Source organism: Vitis vinifera, chromosome 8, assembly GCF_030704535.1.
Source record: "Vitis vinifera cultivar Pinot Noir 40024 chromosome 8, ASM3070453v1".
In the NCBI taxonomy this organism is placed as follows: domain Eukaryota; kingdom Viridiplantae; phylum Streptophyta; class Magnoliopsida; order Vitales; family Vitaceae; genus Vitis; species Vitis vinifera.
The window spans coordinates 20,777,542-20,791,840 of record NC_081812.1 but is presented as its reverse complement, the minus strand read 5'-3'; the positions used below and the strand labels follow the sequence as shown (position 1 = coordinate 20,791,840).

At 29.9% G+C, this 14,299-nt stretch overlaps 1 protein-coding gene across 1 annotated transcript; it reads right to left on the bottom strand.

Annotated features, from left to right (window-relative positions):
- Positions 1 to 2,874: 2,874 nt before the first annotated feature.
- LOC104880130 (UPF0481 protein At3g47200) lies at positions 2,875 to 5,920 on the bottom strand. Its single transcript, XM_010655638.2, has 2 exons — positions 5,810 to 5,920; positions 2,875 to 4,483 (listed from the first exon to the last, which is right to left on the bottom strand). The coding sequence occupies exon 2, from the start codon at positions 4,474 to 4,476 to the stop codon at positions 2,998 to 3,000; it is 1,479 nt and encodes a 492-aa protein (XP_010653940.1). The 5' UTR covers positions 4,477 to 4,483; positions 5,810 to 5,920; the 3' UTR covers positions 2,875 to 2,997.
- Positions 5,921 to 14,299: the final 8,379 nt, after the last annotated feature.

Genomic DNA, 14,299 nt, shown 5'->3' with positions numbered 1-14,299 from the left:
CTCCTTGACGTCCTCAGAATTATCAAGGAGTGAATCAAGGAAGGATACGTAAGAGGTGACGCCAGAATCAGTGGTCATATTCGGACACACTTCATAGGCCATCAAATTCCACAGCCGTGGCACACTAGAGCGGTCAATGGCTAATAGAGGGAGGTTCAAATAGCCAATCATACCGTGAGAGGTGAAAGAAACATCTCTCAATTCACCTGTCTTGCTACGCCTAAATCGGATCCCTGTTGCCATAAGCGCTTTGACATTTCCATATAAGAACGAACCATCATTTCCAGTTCGGGCAGTTCTTTGTTTGCCTAGGAGTTTTCTACGCAGGAGGTCAAGGAGATGAGTGGGCTTTTCTTCCTCGGCGACAAGTTTTGCATCCGGTTGCATCCAAATTTTTTTCTACAAATAATATCTTTAAGTGTGGTGATACTTCATTAGATAGTGAAAACGGGATATATAAAATTGGACTTGTGCCCACTTTGAAATTTCCTTAGCCCATGTAACTAATGCACCAATTGTTGTCTCAAAACATCTTTAACAAAATTGTATTTATGGTGAGTTTCAATTATTGTGTAAATTTTCTTATATATATTTTTTCTAAATATTATTATTAAAAAATACTATTAAAATAAAGTAATTTTACAATATTAAGAATTCTATAACAAAAACTATAATATGAAAACTCTTATGTTAAAGAAGGTGAGTTATATATATATATAATTACTAAAAACACATCTTTTAAGATATTGGTTCATTGTGGCTACAAAACTTAATAAATGTATCATTTCAAAAGATAAGATTAATATAAAGGAAAATTGATTTTTTTACATCATATTGCAACACAATGAACTACTTATTTTTTACACTAATTTTATGATTTCACTTCATTTCTACTTGGCACATAGTTGATCACACTAATAACAAGTCAGAGACCTTTTTCATCGAATTAATTCTTTTCTAAATTTCTCTTTAGAAATAATATCTTTGTTTTCGGTGATATTTCATTTTAAAGTTTTAAGTAGAAAAAAGAAAAAGAAAAAACTCATAGAAAAAGACTAATATTAGGTTTTTTCTCTATGGCTAATATTGAACTAATTTCTTTTAAAAGACAAGTTTGATAGTGAGATATTTTTTAACAAATAACTTATTTTTTTCAAAAACAAATTTATTATGAATAATAAGGTTCTTCTTTTTTAAAATACAAGTTTAATATAAAATATAAATTTATTTATTTTATATAGAACTCGTCTTTCAAACAAGTTCTATGTTGACATCGTAATTTTTAGATGACAACTTCCATTTGGATTTCAGTTGACATAAATTGTGGTAGTTTTAAAAATACTTTTACAAAAAACGATTTATTTAAATTATCATATTTATGAAAAAAAATAAAAAATAAAAACCAAGATTGGTGTTGACTTTGATCAAAACCCTTTTAAGCCGGTTTGAAAATAAGTATGTACACTACGAATATTTGTAAGAAGTTTTTGATAAATGGGATGAAACAAAAATTCAGTCACATTCAATATATGTACACAATTTATATATATATATATATATATATATGAAAATCTAGTATTCTCGAATTTTTAGAAATAACATATAATAAAAACTCAAACAATTAACAGTCATTATTATTATTATTATTATTAATTTAAGTTAAGTGACTAACTTTCTATATATCTTTTGTAACCTTGCATCTCTTACATTTTGTTTAACTCCTAAAAAATTTAAAAGAAAAAAGATTAGGGAAAGAAAATAAAAAGAAAAAGTAAAAGAAAAGTGAATGTGAAAAAAAAAAAGAGGAGATTTAAAGTTTATAATTTTTTTTTACATGTTACTTTAAATTTAATTTATTTATTTAAACTTTTATATATGAAGATTAAATAATTTAAAAATATATAAATTTTTAACTAATTTAAGTTATATTATTTTTTTATTTTCTATAATATAGTCAAATATGATAAAATTATTTTTAATATTTTTTTTTAATATTTCTAAATAATTAAATATAGCTCAAGAATATGATATTAATTTTGGTAGATATTCCAACAGTTTGAATGTATAAAAAATCTCACCTGAGTTTTGTTTGATGTTAGAAGTTGCCATTGAGACAGAACCTGTGGTGCTTTAAAAACCCAATTTTGTGTTAATAATGCAAAAAAGTTGAATCGCTATCTCAAAAAACTAGTTTAGTTTTTCTTTGGATTGTGTTTGTAAAAGTAAGAACAATTTTTATTTATAGAATAAAAGTTTATTTTAAAATCTAAAATATTTTAAATATTTTTTTATATTTTTAAATATGTTTTACGAATAATTTTTAGATGTCGTATTTTATTTTTAATTATTCTCCATGATTATATAATTATTTTATAACTTATTTATTTTCTCATTTTAATAGGTCCTGATTTGAAGCATTTTGAGCCGCCGCGGAGGCCATTCAGCAAAAGGAAAATGGTGGCCTAAAAACAACAAATTTTAAAATCTTCACAAATATTCTAAATCATTAATAGAAAAAGTGATGAAATGGAAAAAGTAAGTAGCCATGAACGTGAGAAAAAGTGGGTAAAGAAATATTAATATTTCAAGGCTCAACATTATATCTTTTATTATATATATTATTTTCTATGATATAAAAGAGTGATATTTTTATTGTAAATAAGACATAATTGATCAAATCATGTTAAAATTTTATATACCCTTTCATGTGATTTTGCTTTATCTACGTTTTTTTGCACTAACTCATGGTGTTAAAGTTTCCATATGTATAACAAGTGGTGTTAGAGCTCATGTTATCATAACAAACCCTTTACACCAAAAGCAATTTTGCAATAAAGCATCGAAACCAGATATGTGGGCTAAGCAGAAAGTGAAAAAAAAAAAATTACACAAATTAATTTGAGCTAGACAGAAAATGAAAGGAAGCCATACAAATTTTGAGGGCAAGTATCTTACTTGCTATGGTAGGAGTTTTAGGATATACTTGGAAATGGCGCATTAGTAGTTGGATTGAAGGAAGACTGAAGTGTAAGCCTCAACAGCAGTAAGGAATAGTCCTAGAAGCGCACCAACCAAAGCAATGACACTCCAAGGGCTACTAAAATAGGTATGCTTGCATTGAATCAACAACATCCGCAACTTGCTATTATAGTGCCTCTCAACATGCTTTTCAATTTGTAGTGTGACATCTTTATAAGAATTAACATCCGGTAATAATTTGCCACATACATGGTTGAAAAATTGGGCCACTTCTTTCTGGTCACCAACAAAATTATGAAGTACTCTATCTGCTTGAAGCTCCTGAACATCATCCCAATGATCCATGAGTGAATCGAGGAAGCATAGGTAAGAGATCACACCAAAGTCATTGAGGTTACTTGAGGATTCTTGAGCTATCAAGTTCAAGAAAATTATCATAGTTGACCTGTCAATAGTCACGGGAGGAAGCTTGAGACATCCAGTGATGCCAAAGTAAGAAGTGAAAGAAATGTCTGTCAAGAAACTTGTCTCACTCGGCTTAAAATGGATGCCCACTGCCATAAGCTCCTGGACATTTCTATATGAGTGCCAGAGGCATCTCTCATGCTCTTCTTTGCTGGATGTGCGTGTGGAGCCCAAGATTCCTCGATTAGAAGACAACTGAATCTGTTTCTTATTTGTTTCTTGAGAGTTCCCTTTCTCATCAACTTCTTGCATCTGTTGTTGTGGTTCACTCACCACAACTTGTTGCAGTTCACTCACCACGACTGGTGGCTTGCTAATGTTTTTCAATTTGCCTAAGAGGACACCTCGCAAAAGGTCTAGGAGATGAAAGGGCTCCTTTCCCTCGTCTTTCAATTTTCTTCCTAATTTTCCTCGACTCATGATGATCTTAGAGGTGACAAACTCTTTTATCAATTCTTCCATGGAGTTGGAATCTTGAAATTGTGCATCCTGGAACAACAATTTGAGGACTTGAAAGGGAAGTTGGTTCTCCAACAAGAACAAATCTTGTTGAATATAAGCTATATGATGATTTGTAAAATTTGAACCATTGAGCCCACCCTCCTTATTACTGCAGAAGGAACGGATGAAATGTAGTAAAAAGCATCCATCTAGCACGAACATTGTAGCTAGTTGCTTGTCATTATATTTTAATATTGCTTGGCTATCATAGCAATTCCTTAGTTCCCGTATCTTTCTTTCAATTTTCTGATACAAGCAACGAACTCCTTGATTGCTATCATCAATGAACCTTTTGGCCCATAGAGGCTTGAGTTTTTCCCCTTCTTGGAGATTATCATGGTCATGGTAGTAGGGACCAATTGAAATCACGCTTGGTTCAATCCATTTAGGGAAATCCAGGATATTTCTCAAAGTCACCGGAACCTTAGGTATCGTAAGCCATCCATTTTGAGATTGAGCACTTTCTTCTAACTTAGCAACCAAATCATCAATATCAATTGTTTGCTCAATAGGAAGAGAACTTTCACCCATTATGAACCTAAAATTTTAAAAAAGAATCAGCCATGAACCCACGTTATTTTTTCCCTTCAAAGAGAATTTCATCAAGAATGTTACGACGTTGAGAATAAAACTTTGATTCCCTTGTAAAAACTTATGAGCTTATACAAAGCCTAATGAAAAGATGTTATTTACCAAGTGAAACTATAATATAAATGCTAATTTCAAAGCATTCAAACCCTTTAATCATGTTTCTACGCAAAAAATCAAATCACATTTTAAACATCCTATAAAAGCAAGTATATATGTACCCATCACATCATATTCCCAATTTTTAGCAAATAAACTATATTAAATGAATTTGTGTAATTTATTTTTCTAAACTCATCCACCTGCTCTACTCAATAAAATCAGTAGATCGAATAGCAAGTTGCCTATAAGCTTAATTGAATGTCTCAAAAAGCATAATAAAATCAAATAAATTTGGGGATAAATAAGAAAATTAACTCATTGTGATTAGCCAAAAACTAAATGCAAATTTGTCGATACTTTGAAAATAATCTACCAATCAACTATAGTTCAAGCTTCAAGGGAGGTCACGAATGTGAGACACCCTTAGCCTAATGCATGCGTAATATAGGCTAGTGACGTCTTTCACATTCTTTCCGCAATAAAATGCATGTAAAAACCCTAAAATCCTTGATGCTGGTAGCTTTCATCCAACAAGTCAGAGTTTTTGCTTCAGGTCAAGATTTCATTATGGATGGTAATTAGAAAATCACAACAATGAGTGTAGTATATAGACGTGTGAACAAAGTCCTAACAAATTATGTGTTTACATCATTTATGCTTTTAAAAATAATTTACACTTTACATTTTTTTAATAAACCATAACTTAGATATCCAAAGGACAACAAAAATGAATTATTCCCCAAATCAAAATATAGATTTTGTGTTTTGTAACTAAAACGATTGACAATAAAAACAAATCCTGATTCATCGTCCAAAATTGAATAATGTAACATGGGAAGATCTTTTATTCATACTGCCTTAAAAATTTTATTCTCATCCACTCAAGAGTTGTTGATGCTACATGCATCATGATTAAGACATATAAATTCACTTTACAAACCATAAATATGTATCAATTTCACTCAAAATTTACTTATACAGTAGTGTGTGATCATTTAATATTTTAATATTATCCAACAACTAAACATTGTGTTAATATTTTTTTTTTCTAATGTTTTCTAGCAACCAAGCATAGCCTTTAACTCTCCGGCTAAAAAAAGCTTAAAAATAAAAAATAACTTTGTGCATGGAAAAGAGAGTAAATAAGACAATTAGAAGAGCGAAATCTACGAACCTGTCGGGTGAGATGCTGAAACTATCGGTGGAAGCACGGAGTGTCAACACAGCGGAATGAGGATTTTGCAATGCGACTCTGGGGCACTGCGGACTGCCAAGGGGCTTTTAATATTGCCCATCTCCACCCCACCCCCTCCCCCCCTTTCCCCTGCGTTTACAAAAGTTAAAAATAAAATTGAAGTCAATAAAATAGCTGTCATCTACTACCGTGTAGATAGATTCTCCTTGTTTAAATTGAAGTCAATTAAATAACTGTCACCTGGGTAAATAGATTGTCCTTGTCTAAAGTTAAAGTCCATTAAATAACTGTCATCTACTACCGTCTACGTACATTGTCCTTCAAACAAGATTCAAAATTGAAGGGATTAATAGAAAGTAGATTTACAAGGTACTTTATAGTCTTAAAAATATTTTAATGATAAAAAATTTTAAGTATTAAAAAAATTATAAATATTTTTTAAAATTATTATTAAACAGTTTCTTAAATTATGTCTAAGAATAATTTTAAAAAATATTTTTAATTTTTTTAATACTTGAAAAATAAAAAAATTTAAATGTTAAAAACATAAAAAAATGTTTCTTAGAAATACTATTAAACACATTTTTAGGATTTATATGAAAATAATTTGAAAATTTTTTTTTATTCTTTTTAGCATTTGAAAGTAATTTTTAATTTGATAAAAATTTTAAAATGTTGAAGGAGTTAAAAGTATTTTTTAAAATTATTGTCAAACAAATTTTTAGAAATTGATGGTCTTTCCTCTAAGAGAATTCTTAGCCTACTTTGATATTTTGATAAAAAAAATGTCACTTATTTTTAAAAAAAATATGATAGTTTTAAAATCATTCTCAATAAAAAGTAATTTTAATATTAAATAAATTTTTTAAATAATAATTTTGATACCTTAAAAAAAATAAAAAAAATCATGTCATAGATTTGAAAATAATTTTAAAGTTAATAGATTTTTTTCAAAATACCACCCACTCTTTTAATAATCAAAACGTGTTGCATTCCTAAACAAAAATATTGTAGTAGAAGTGGGTCCCATCATCTCGGTTTGAAACCAGAACAGCTCATTGTGGTCATGTATGAAACCTTATAATATATAACAAATTTATCAACATGGTATGAACGTACAACTCTAATATTTTAAATGACATAAAAATAGGAAAAATTATCCCTTGAGTTGCTTTTATCATCAAACGTCATGGAAAGCCTTAAGTGGCGGTTGTTTGCTTTTTCATGTTTGGAATTTATTTCCATGGCAGCAGAGTATTTTCTAAAAGTTTTGGGTGGGTGCTTTGTGACTGTTAATTTTTTGGAATGTTGATATGGATGATGAGAATTAGTTGAAGGGCAGCTTCCTGGGTCTCATTCACTCACTCTAAAAGAATTAATTTTTCTTTCCTTTTATATTTTCTATCTTACAAATTTTCCTTCCAACTTTTTGAGAACCAAATATCATGGAATCAAAGATAGCCTTAGGAATACAAATATCAAAAATTAGAAAGTCAGTCCCTTCATTTAAAAAAGAAATTATTATAATTTGTTCTTGTTTATTTTATATATTATTTTCTATTTTTTTTTTAATATTAGATTTTTATAAGTATAAATACACATTTCACATATGTAATAAAGTGTGATGGTCAACATAATATTATTTGTTTCATCTCTTCTATATGTACTTTCAAATCAACTAAATTTTCTTTGGAAAATCCATCCTTATTATCTACAACTTCAATTTATAATGAATCATCCTCCAATATCTTATCATTGGAAAGCAATAATACATAAATTAATTGTATTATTATTAATTTTCTCCTTCAATCCTTATTTTTTTTTCTCTTCAAACTCATAGTATCATGATTCAAGGGAAAATAAAAAACCTAAAGAGACTTCAAAATCCTAGACACTTTAAATATCTCTTCATATTCATCTTGAGTAATGTGAAATGATGTGGATGTAGTCCTTACAAATGTGAAATCACACTACGCATTGCTATGAGGGTGGGTGGTTTCATTATTGCTTCATTTATGTTATTCAAGATCTTTTAATATTAGTAATGTGAAATGATGTAGACGTAGCCCTTACAAATATGAAATCACATTGCACACTGTTCAGGGTGGGTGGTTTCATTATTGCTTCATTTATGTTATTCAAGATCTTTTAATATTAGTAATATTAAAATTGAATATTTATATATTGTTATGTTTATTTACTAAATATTGAAATTTATAAATTTAATAATAGTTATATTAAAACATTATTAAAGGTCTTATTATTTTACATAAAACTATGTTTAAAAACAATTATATTAAACACCAACCTTTATTTTTATTGTTTTTAGATCACCAAACATCTATTCGCTATTTTCCTATTCAAAAACAATTTTCAAAAGTTAAACTAAGTAAATTTTTTAATCTTTAAAATTCAGTAAATACAAGTATTTTTAGAATTTAAAGTAACATATAAAAATAATTTATAGAATTTAAATCTCTTTTTCATTTTCCTTCACTCTTTCTTCTATTTTTTTTTGTTTTTTTTCTCTCATATTTTTCCTTAAATTTTTAAGAGTCAAGCATAACCTTAGAGATACAAGATTGAAAAGATAGAAAGTTAATCCTTTGAATAAAAATTATTCCTTATTCAGATTTTTATTATATATCATTCTCCAAAAAAAAAATCTCTAGAATATTAGATTTTCATACATAGAAATATAAATTGAATACATGTATGGAGTGTGGCAATGAATTCTTGTTTTATCCCATCTATCAAAAACTATTCTTGTTTCACCTCGCCATAAAAAACGTCTAAAAATATTAGTAGCATACTTCAAATCAAATCTATCAAATTCTACCCTCGAAGGTAAGGATTGGGTTGAAAGTCAACATTGATCTTTGTTATTCATCCCATTAGCTAGGGTGTTTTTCTTTCCTCTCAAATATAGTAATTTAAATAAATTTAAAAATTCATTTTCTAACTACTTCTTAAAGTATTAACTCAATATACATATGTATTTTCAATTCAATCAACCTCCTCGCTCTTAAAGTCTATTTATTTCTCTCATCAACTCCCACAACTACTTCCAATGATTGACTTGAAAATTAGACTTGGAAAATTTTATCTTTATAATACCTAAATTTCCTTTGGAAAATCCATCCTTATTACCTGCAATTTCACATTTAACTTTGAATTTTATCGATTTATAATGAATCATTGACCAATATTTTATCAAATTTTATGGATTTTTTATTTTTATTTTTCTTTCCTTTTATATTTTCTTTCTTATAAATTTTCCTTCCAACTTTTTGAGCACCAAATATCATGGAATCAAAGATAGTCTTAGGAATACAAATAAAAAAAAAAATAGAAAGTTAGTTTAGGGATGGCAACGGGGCGGGGCGCCCCCCTCCCAACCCCGCCCCTTTTATTTATAGCAATTCTCATCCCCGTCCCATTTAAAAAATTAAACGGGCGGGGCGGACGGGTATGCTACATTCCCATACTCGCCCCGTTTAACTTTTTATTTAATTTTAATTTTAATTTTTTTTAAATTACTTTTAAAAATTTTAATTATATTAAAATAAATATATTTTATAAATAATTAAATTATTATATTTTTTATAACTTATTTTATTAAAAATAATTTATTATTATCTATATATTAAAAATAATAAAATAAAAATTAAATTAAAATAATTTTAAATTTTAAATTAAATTAAATTTTAATTTTAATTTTATATATAATCGGGGCGGGGTGGGGCGGGGTGGAGCAATACCCGAACCTGCCCCGGGTTTAAAAAAAAATCACAAACCCGTCCCATACCCGATTAGGAAAATAATATCCCGTCCCATTAGGGGCGGGGTGGGGCAGGTACCTGAAATGACCCGCCCCATTGTCATCCCTAAGTTAGTCCCTTGGTTTAAAAAAAAAATATTATTTGTTCTTGTTTTTATTATATATTATTTTCTATTTTTTTAAATATTAGATTTTTATATGTATAAATACACATTTCATGTGTAATAAAGTGTGATGGTGAACATAATATTATTTGTTTCATCTCTTCTATATGTACTTTCAAATCAATTGGCCTCCTTGATGTCAAAGACTATTTACTTCTCTTATCAACTTCCACAACTACTTCTAGGGATTGGATCAAAAATTAGACTTTGAATATTTTGTCTGTATAGTACCTAAATTTCCTTTGGAAAATCCATCATTATTATCTACAACTTCAATTTATAATGAATCATCCTCCAATATCTCATCATTGGAGAGCAATAATACATAAATTAATTGTATTATTATAAATTTTCTCTTATCTTTATTTTTTCCTCTTCAAACTCATAGTATCATGATTCAAGGGAAAATAAGAAACCTAAAAAGACTTCAAAATCCTATACACTTTAAATATCTCTTCATATTCATCTTAAGTAATGTGAAAGAATGCGGACATAATCCTTACAAATGTGAAATCACATTGCACATTGCTCTCAGGGTGGGTGGTTTTATTATTGCTTCATTTATGTTATTCGATATATTTTGATATTATTATAATTTTAGAAAAATTAGGAATAGAATGAAAAGGAATTTGGTGTAATATAAAAAAAGGAAAAAATGGATTTTTACTCACTGATTTAAAAAAATCTAAAAAAAAATTAACCAAAATTTTTTAAAACCAATATTATTTTCATCAATTTAAAATAATTTAATATGTATGTACTTTTTCATGAATCAAATAATTATTCCCTAAAACCACCCTATTATAGAGTTCTCAAAATATAAAAAAATATTTTATTTTAATAGTATTTTTTTAAAATAACACTAAAAAACCTCTTTTGAAAAAAAATAAAAAATGAAATTACCCAATAAATGAAATTCACCATCCATACTATTTTGTGACATATTTTGAGGCAACTATGGTTGCATTGGCCAAGGAAGTTTCAAAGTGCTGACAGGTCCAATTCTATATATCCCGTTTTATTTTTTTTTCTAAAATTGAAGTAAAGCACCACCACACATAAAAGATATCATTTATAGAAAGAAATTTGGAAAAGAAATATTTTGATGGTAGAGGATGATAATTAATGATTTATCCAATCAATTATCGATTTTGGGAATTTTTGCACAATAATTAAAAAAAAAAAACAAATCTCCTAAAAATCTTAACTATGATAGTTATGCATGTTTAATTATAAATAATTTAATTGTTAAGTCTCTCTTTATTAATTCATAAACCCTTATTTACATGCTAAAAGATAACACCAATATGGTAAAAGTACAAACATGATAGTAGAGTTGTTACCCACAAACTACCATAAATATTTATAACACTCCCCTTGGACTATAATCACTCTTAGAAATTGTCTCATTAAAACCCTAGGTCACATTTAGTTTATTGGATATAACATGAGATAAAATAAAAGAGGAGATATTATTCATATCGCATGTATGATTGGTGATGAAATTTAATTTTTTTTTACATGAAACTCTTCTTTTAAATTTAAAAACAAGTTTCATGCGGTAACCTAACCGAAGAGAAAAAAAAACCCAATTTCTAAAAATTCAAGATTCATTCAGGTTTGCAAGATATTTTGAGGGAATTAGGAAGAGTTTAAGGCCTAAATAGTGCTTTCGAAGAAGAAAATAATAATGAAAATAATGAAACTCTATTTAAGGCCTAAATAGAGTTGAAAATTTACCTCAATATAATAATTTGATTTATACTTTTCAATCAAATCACATCAAATTTTATTGGTGATGGTGTTAGACTATTAGCCTCATGATGATAGTATTAGACCATCATCTAACAATTATTATTATTATTAATAATGTAAAAATGGGTGTAATTCGTGTTCGTGGTAGTCTGGTAGACTGGTAGATAGCAGTTATTTATCGAAAAGGACAAGAGCTGAGGCGAGACTTCAATTTTCTATTCAACTTTTTAAAAATTGGTGGAAGCGTACGTCGGTTTATTTTTAATTTTACACTGAACAATGATCATTGCTTTAAGGGATTGCCTTTGAGAATTAGTTGAAGGGCAGCTTCCTGGGTCTCATTCACTCTCAGTGCCTTTAAATGGTTGAGTGGGGCCAAGTTTAAAAGCATCTTGGCAGTGCCCCAGTTTCCCATTGTAAATTAATCTTCATCATCCTACGCTGTTCTCACTTCTCACTCACTGCTTCCAAAGCCTTCCCTCAACACTTTCGACATCTGGTCACGCCACAGGTTGGTAGATTTGGCTTTTCCAGCTGTCTTGTTACTTTCTTTTTCTTCCACGCACTAAGTTATTTTGATTCTTTTGGCCTTTTTAGATGTTAGAGAGTGAAAAAGAAATGTTTTTAAATCTAGCTTGTCATTTTGTCAGCATGGATTGAGCTTAAGATGTCTTAGCTCTAAAATAGCTAAGACATTTTTACACTACATGAAAAGGTTTTTCTTTATGACTCTAAAATAGCTCCATCTATTTTTGGGTAAACCCAAGATACCATTTGTTATTACAAAAGTTTATTCACTTAAAGCGGTGGAGAATGAAGATGTTTTTGAAGGCAATACCCAAAGACTTGAGTCTTTCTTTGAAACATTGGAGGATCTCACCATTCCTTTGACCACTAGTGTCCTCACCTTCTCATTGGCCTTGGCCTCTATGCATGGCTTGGTTTCTAAATTAATTAATAAGTCTAGAATATTAATATTTTGTCATGAATCGCCCAGACCAATGAAGCAAGTAAAGGTTTTGACTTTTGAATAAATTAGTCATGTAAGAATTTATTTATTTAAAAAAAAAATTATTTCCATGAAAATATTAAATAATCACCCTACTGTATAAGTAAATTTTGAGTGAAATTTAAAATTTTGCACTATTGCCATCACCAAACTTCCTATGTCTTGTTTGTTTATCTTTTTCATAGTCTATTTCTCAAAAATATCCTAATACATGCTACTAATTAAAAATATCTTATCTTTGCTATGAAAACCAATAACATCAGTGTCGCACTTGCTATTACCATCATTAAAGAAAAAAAAAATTTCTTTTACTCCTTATCATATTACAATCGAACGTGTATTTATTTTTGCTTTTAAAAATCAGAAAAACGGAACTAACAAAAACAGTCCAACATTTTAAATTTTCATCAAATTGGCCCATAAGTACAAGAAGCCTGATCGGGGCCAGGGTTACAGCAGATTGGCTCAGATATCAGCCCATGGGGCGGCTCAATCCTGAAAGCCTAAGTAACTAGCAATCCCTTTATAAACAAGACCAGTAACGACAACCAAATCTCGGATGGCTTTGTGAACGTATTGACAAACCCAACTTCACTGCAAAAGAAATTTTCAGGCTTTCAGAAAGGAACGGAATGCAACTTTATTCTCAACTTATCAAAATACTATATGATAACCCTCATTATTCTTTCGTTATTTTTGACAAATTTTAGTTGGTTAGCAAGGATATGAATGGAACCAGACCAGGAAGTGGCAGCTGAAATTCTTTAGCAAAAGTAATAGATAATACCAAATTTGATAACTGGATAAAGTTTGCAAAGATCTTCTTTTGTCGTCCCAATTTAATTAGCATGACAGTTTTCCGAATGTTGCTAAGCATAAATATCATCAGTGGACTTACCTCTTCTGGACCAACAAACTAGCAGTGATTGCCGATTGGGCCAAGGTGGTGATCCAATTCGATGGAGGAGTGGCAAACAAGGAGGAGCGTTGCAGCAGAAGAAGGCGATCAACCAAGCAGGAACAGTAGCCAAACTGGGCCCGAGCCGCTTAGGCAGATAATTGATATTGATAAAATCTCGCCTAGGCCGGAAGATTGGTTCGCTTCTGTGCTATATGCAGAAAGGACTGATCGATCTGAGACTCAATGGGTACGGCGAAGGATACCAAAGGTTCCTCAGATGCTGAGACGCACCCAGGATTTCGAGAAATTCTATGAACCGAGGGTGATTTCGTTCGGTCCTTACCATCATGGCAAACCCCATCTTCAGCAAGGGGAAATGCTCAAGTATCTATTTGCCCAAAGCTTCCTGGATGTTAGTGAGCAGGACATCTACAAATTGTACGACGAAATTGACAGCAATATCGGGTTATGAGGATGTGCTATGACAAGGATCAAACAAACAACTATAGTAGTGAGGAACTCGTCAGGATGATGCTTCTGGATGGGTGTTCTCTTCTATATTTCATCTACTGTGTAGTGAACGGAGATGAGAGTAGTTTGCATGGGTTGAATGTTAAAAGTCATTTCATTGCTTTTGCGCGACTGGACTTGTTCTTGCTTGAGAACCAACTTCCCTTTGAAATCCTCAAGTTGTTGTTCGAGGGAGCAAGATTCGGGGCGGCTACAATGGAAGAGATGATGAAAAAATTCATCACTTCTAACATCACTAGGCCACCAGGAGTGGCTTTAGAATTAGATCTGGTAAAGGAGCCGCCTTCTCATCTCCTCGACCTTTTGCGAAGTGGGCTCCTCGGCCCTC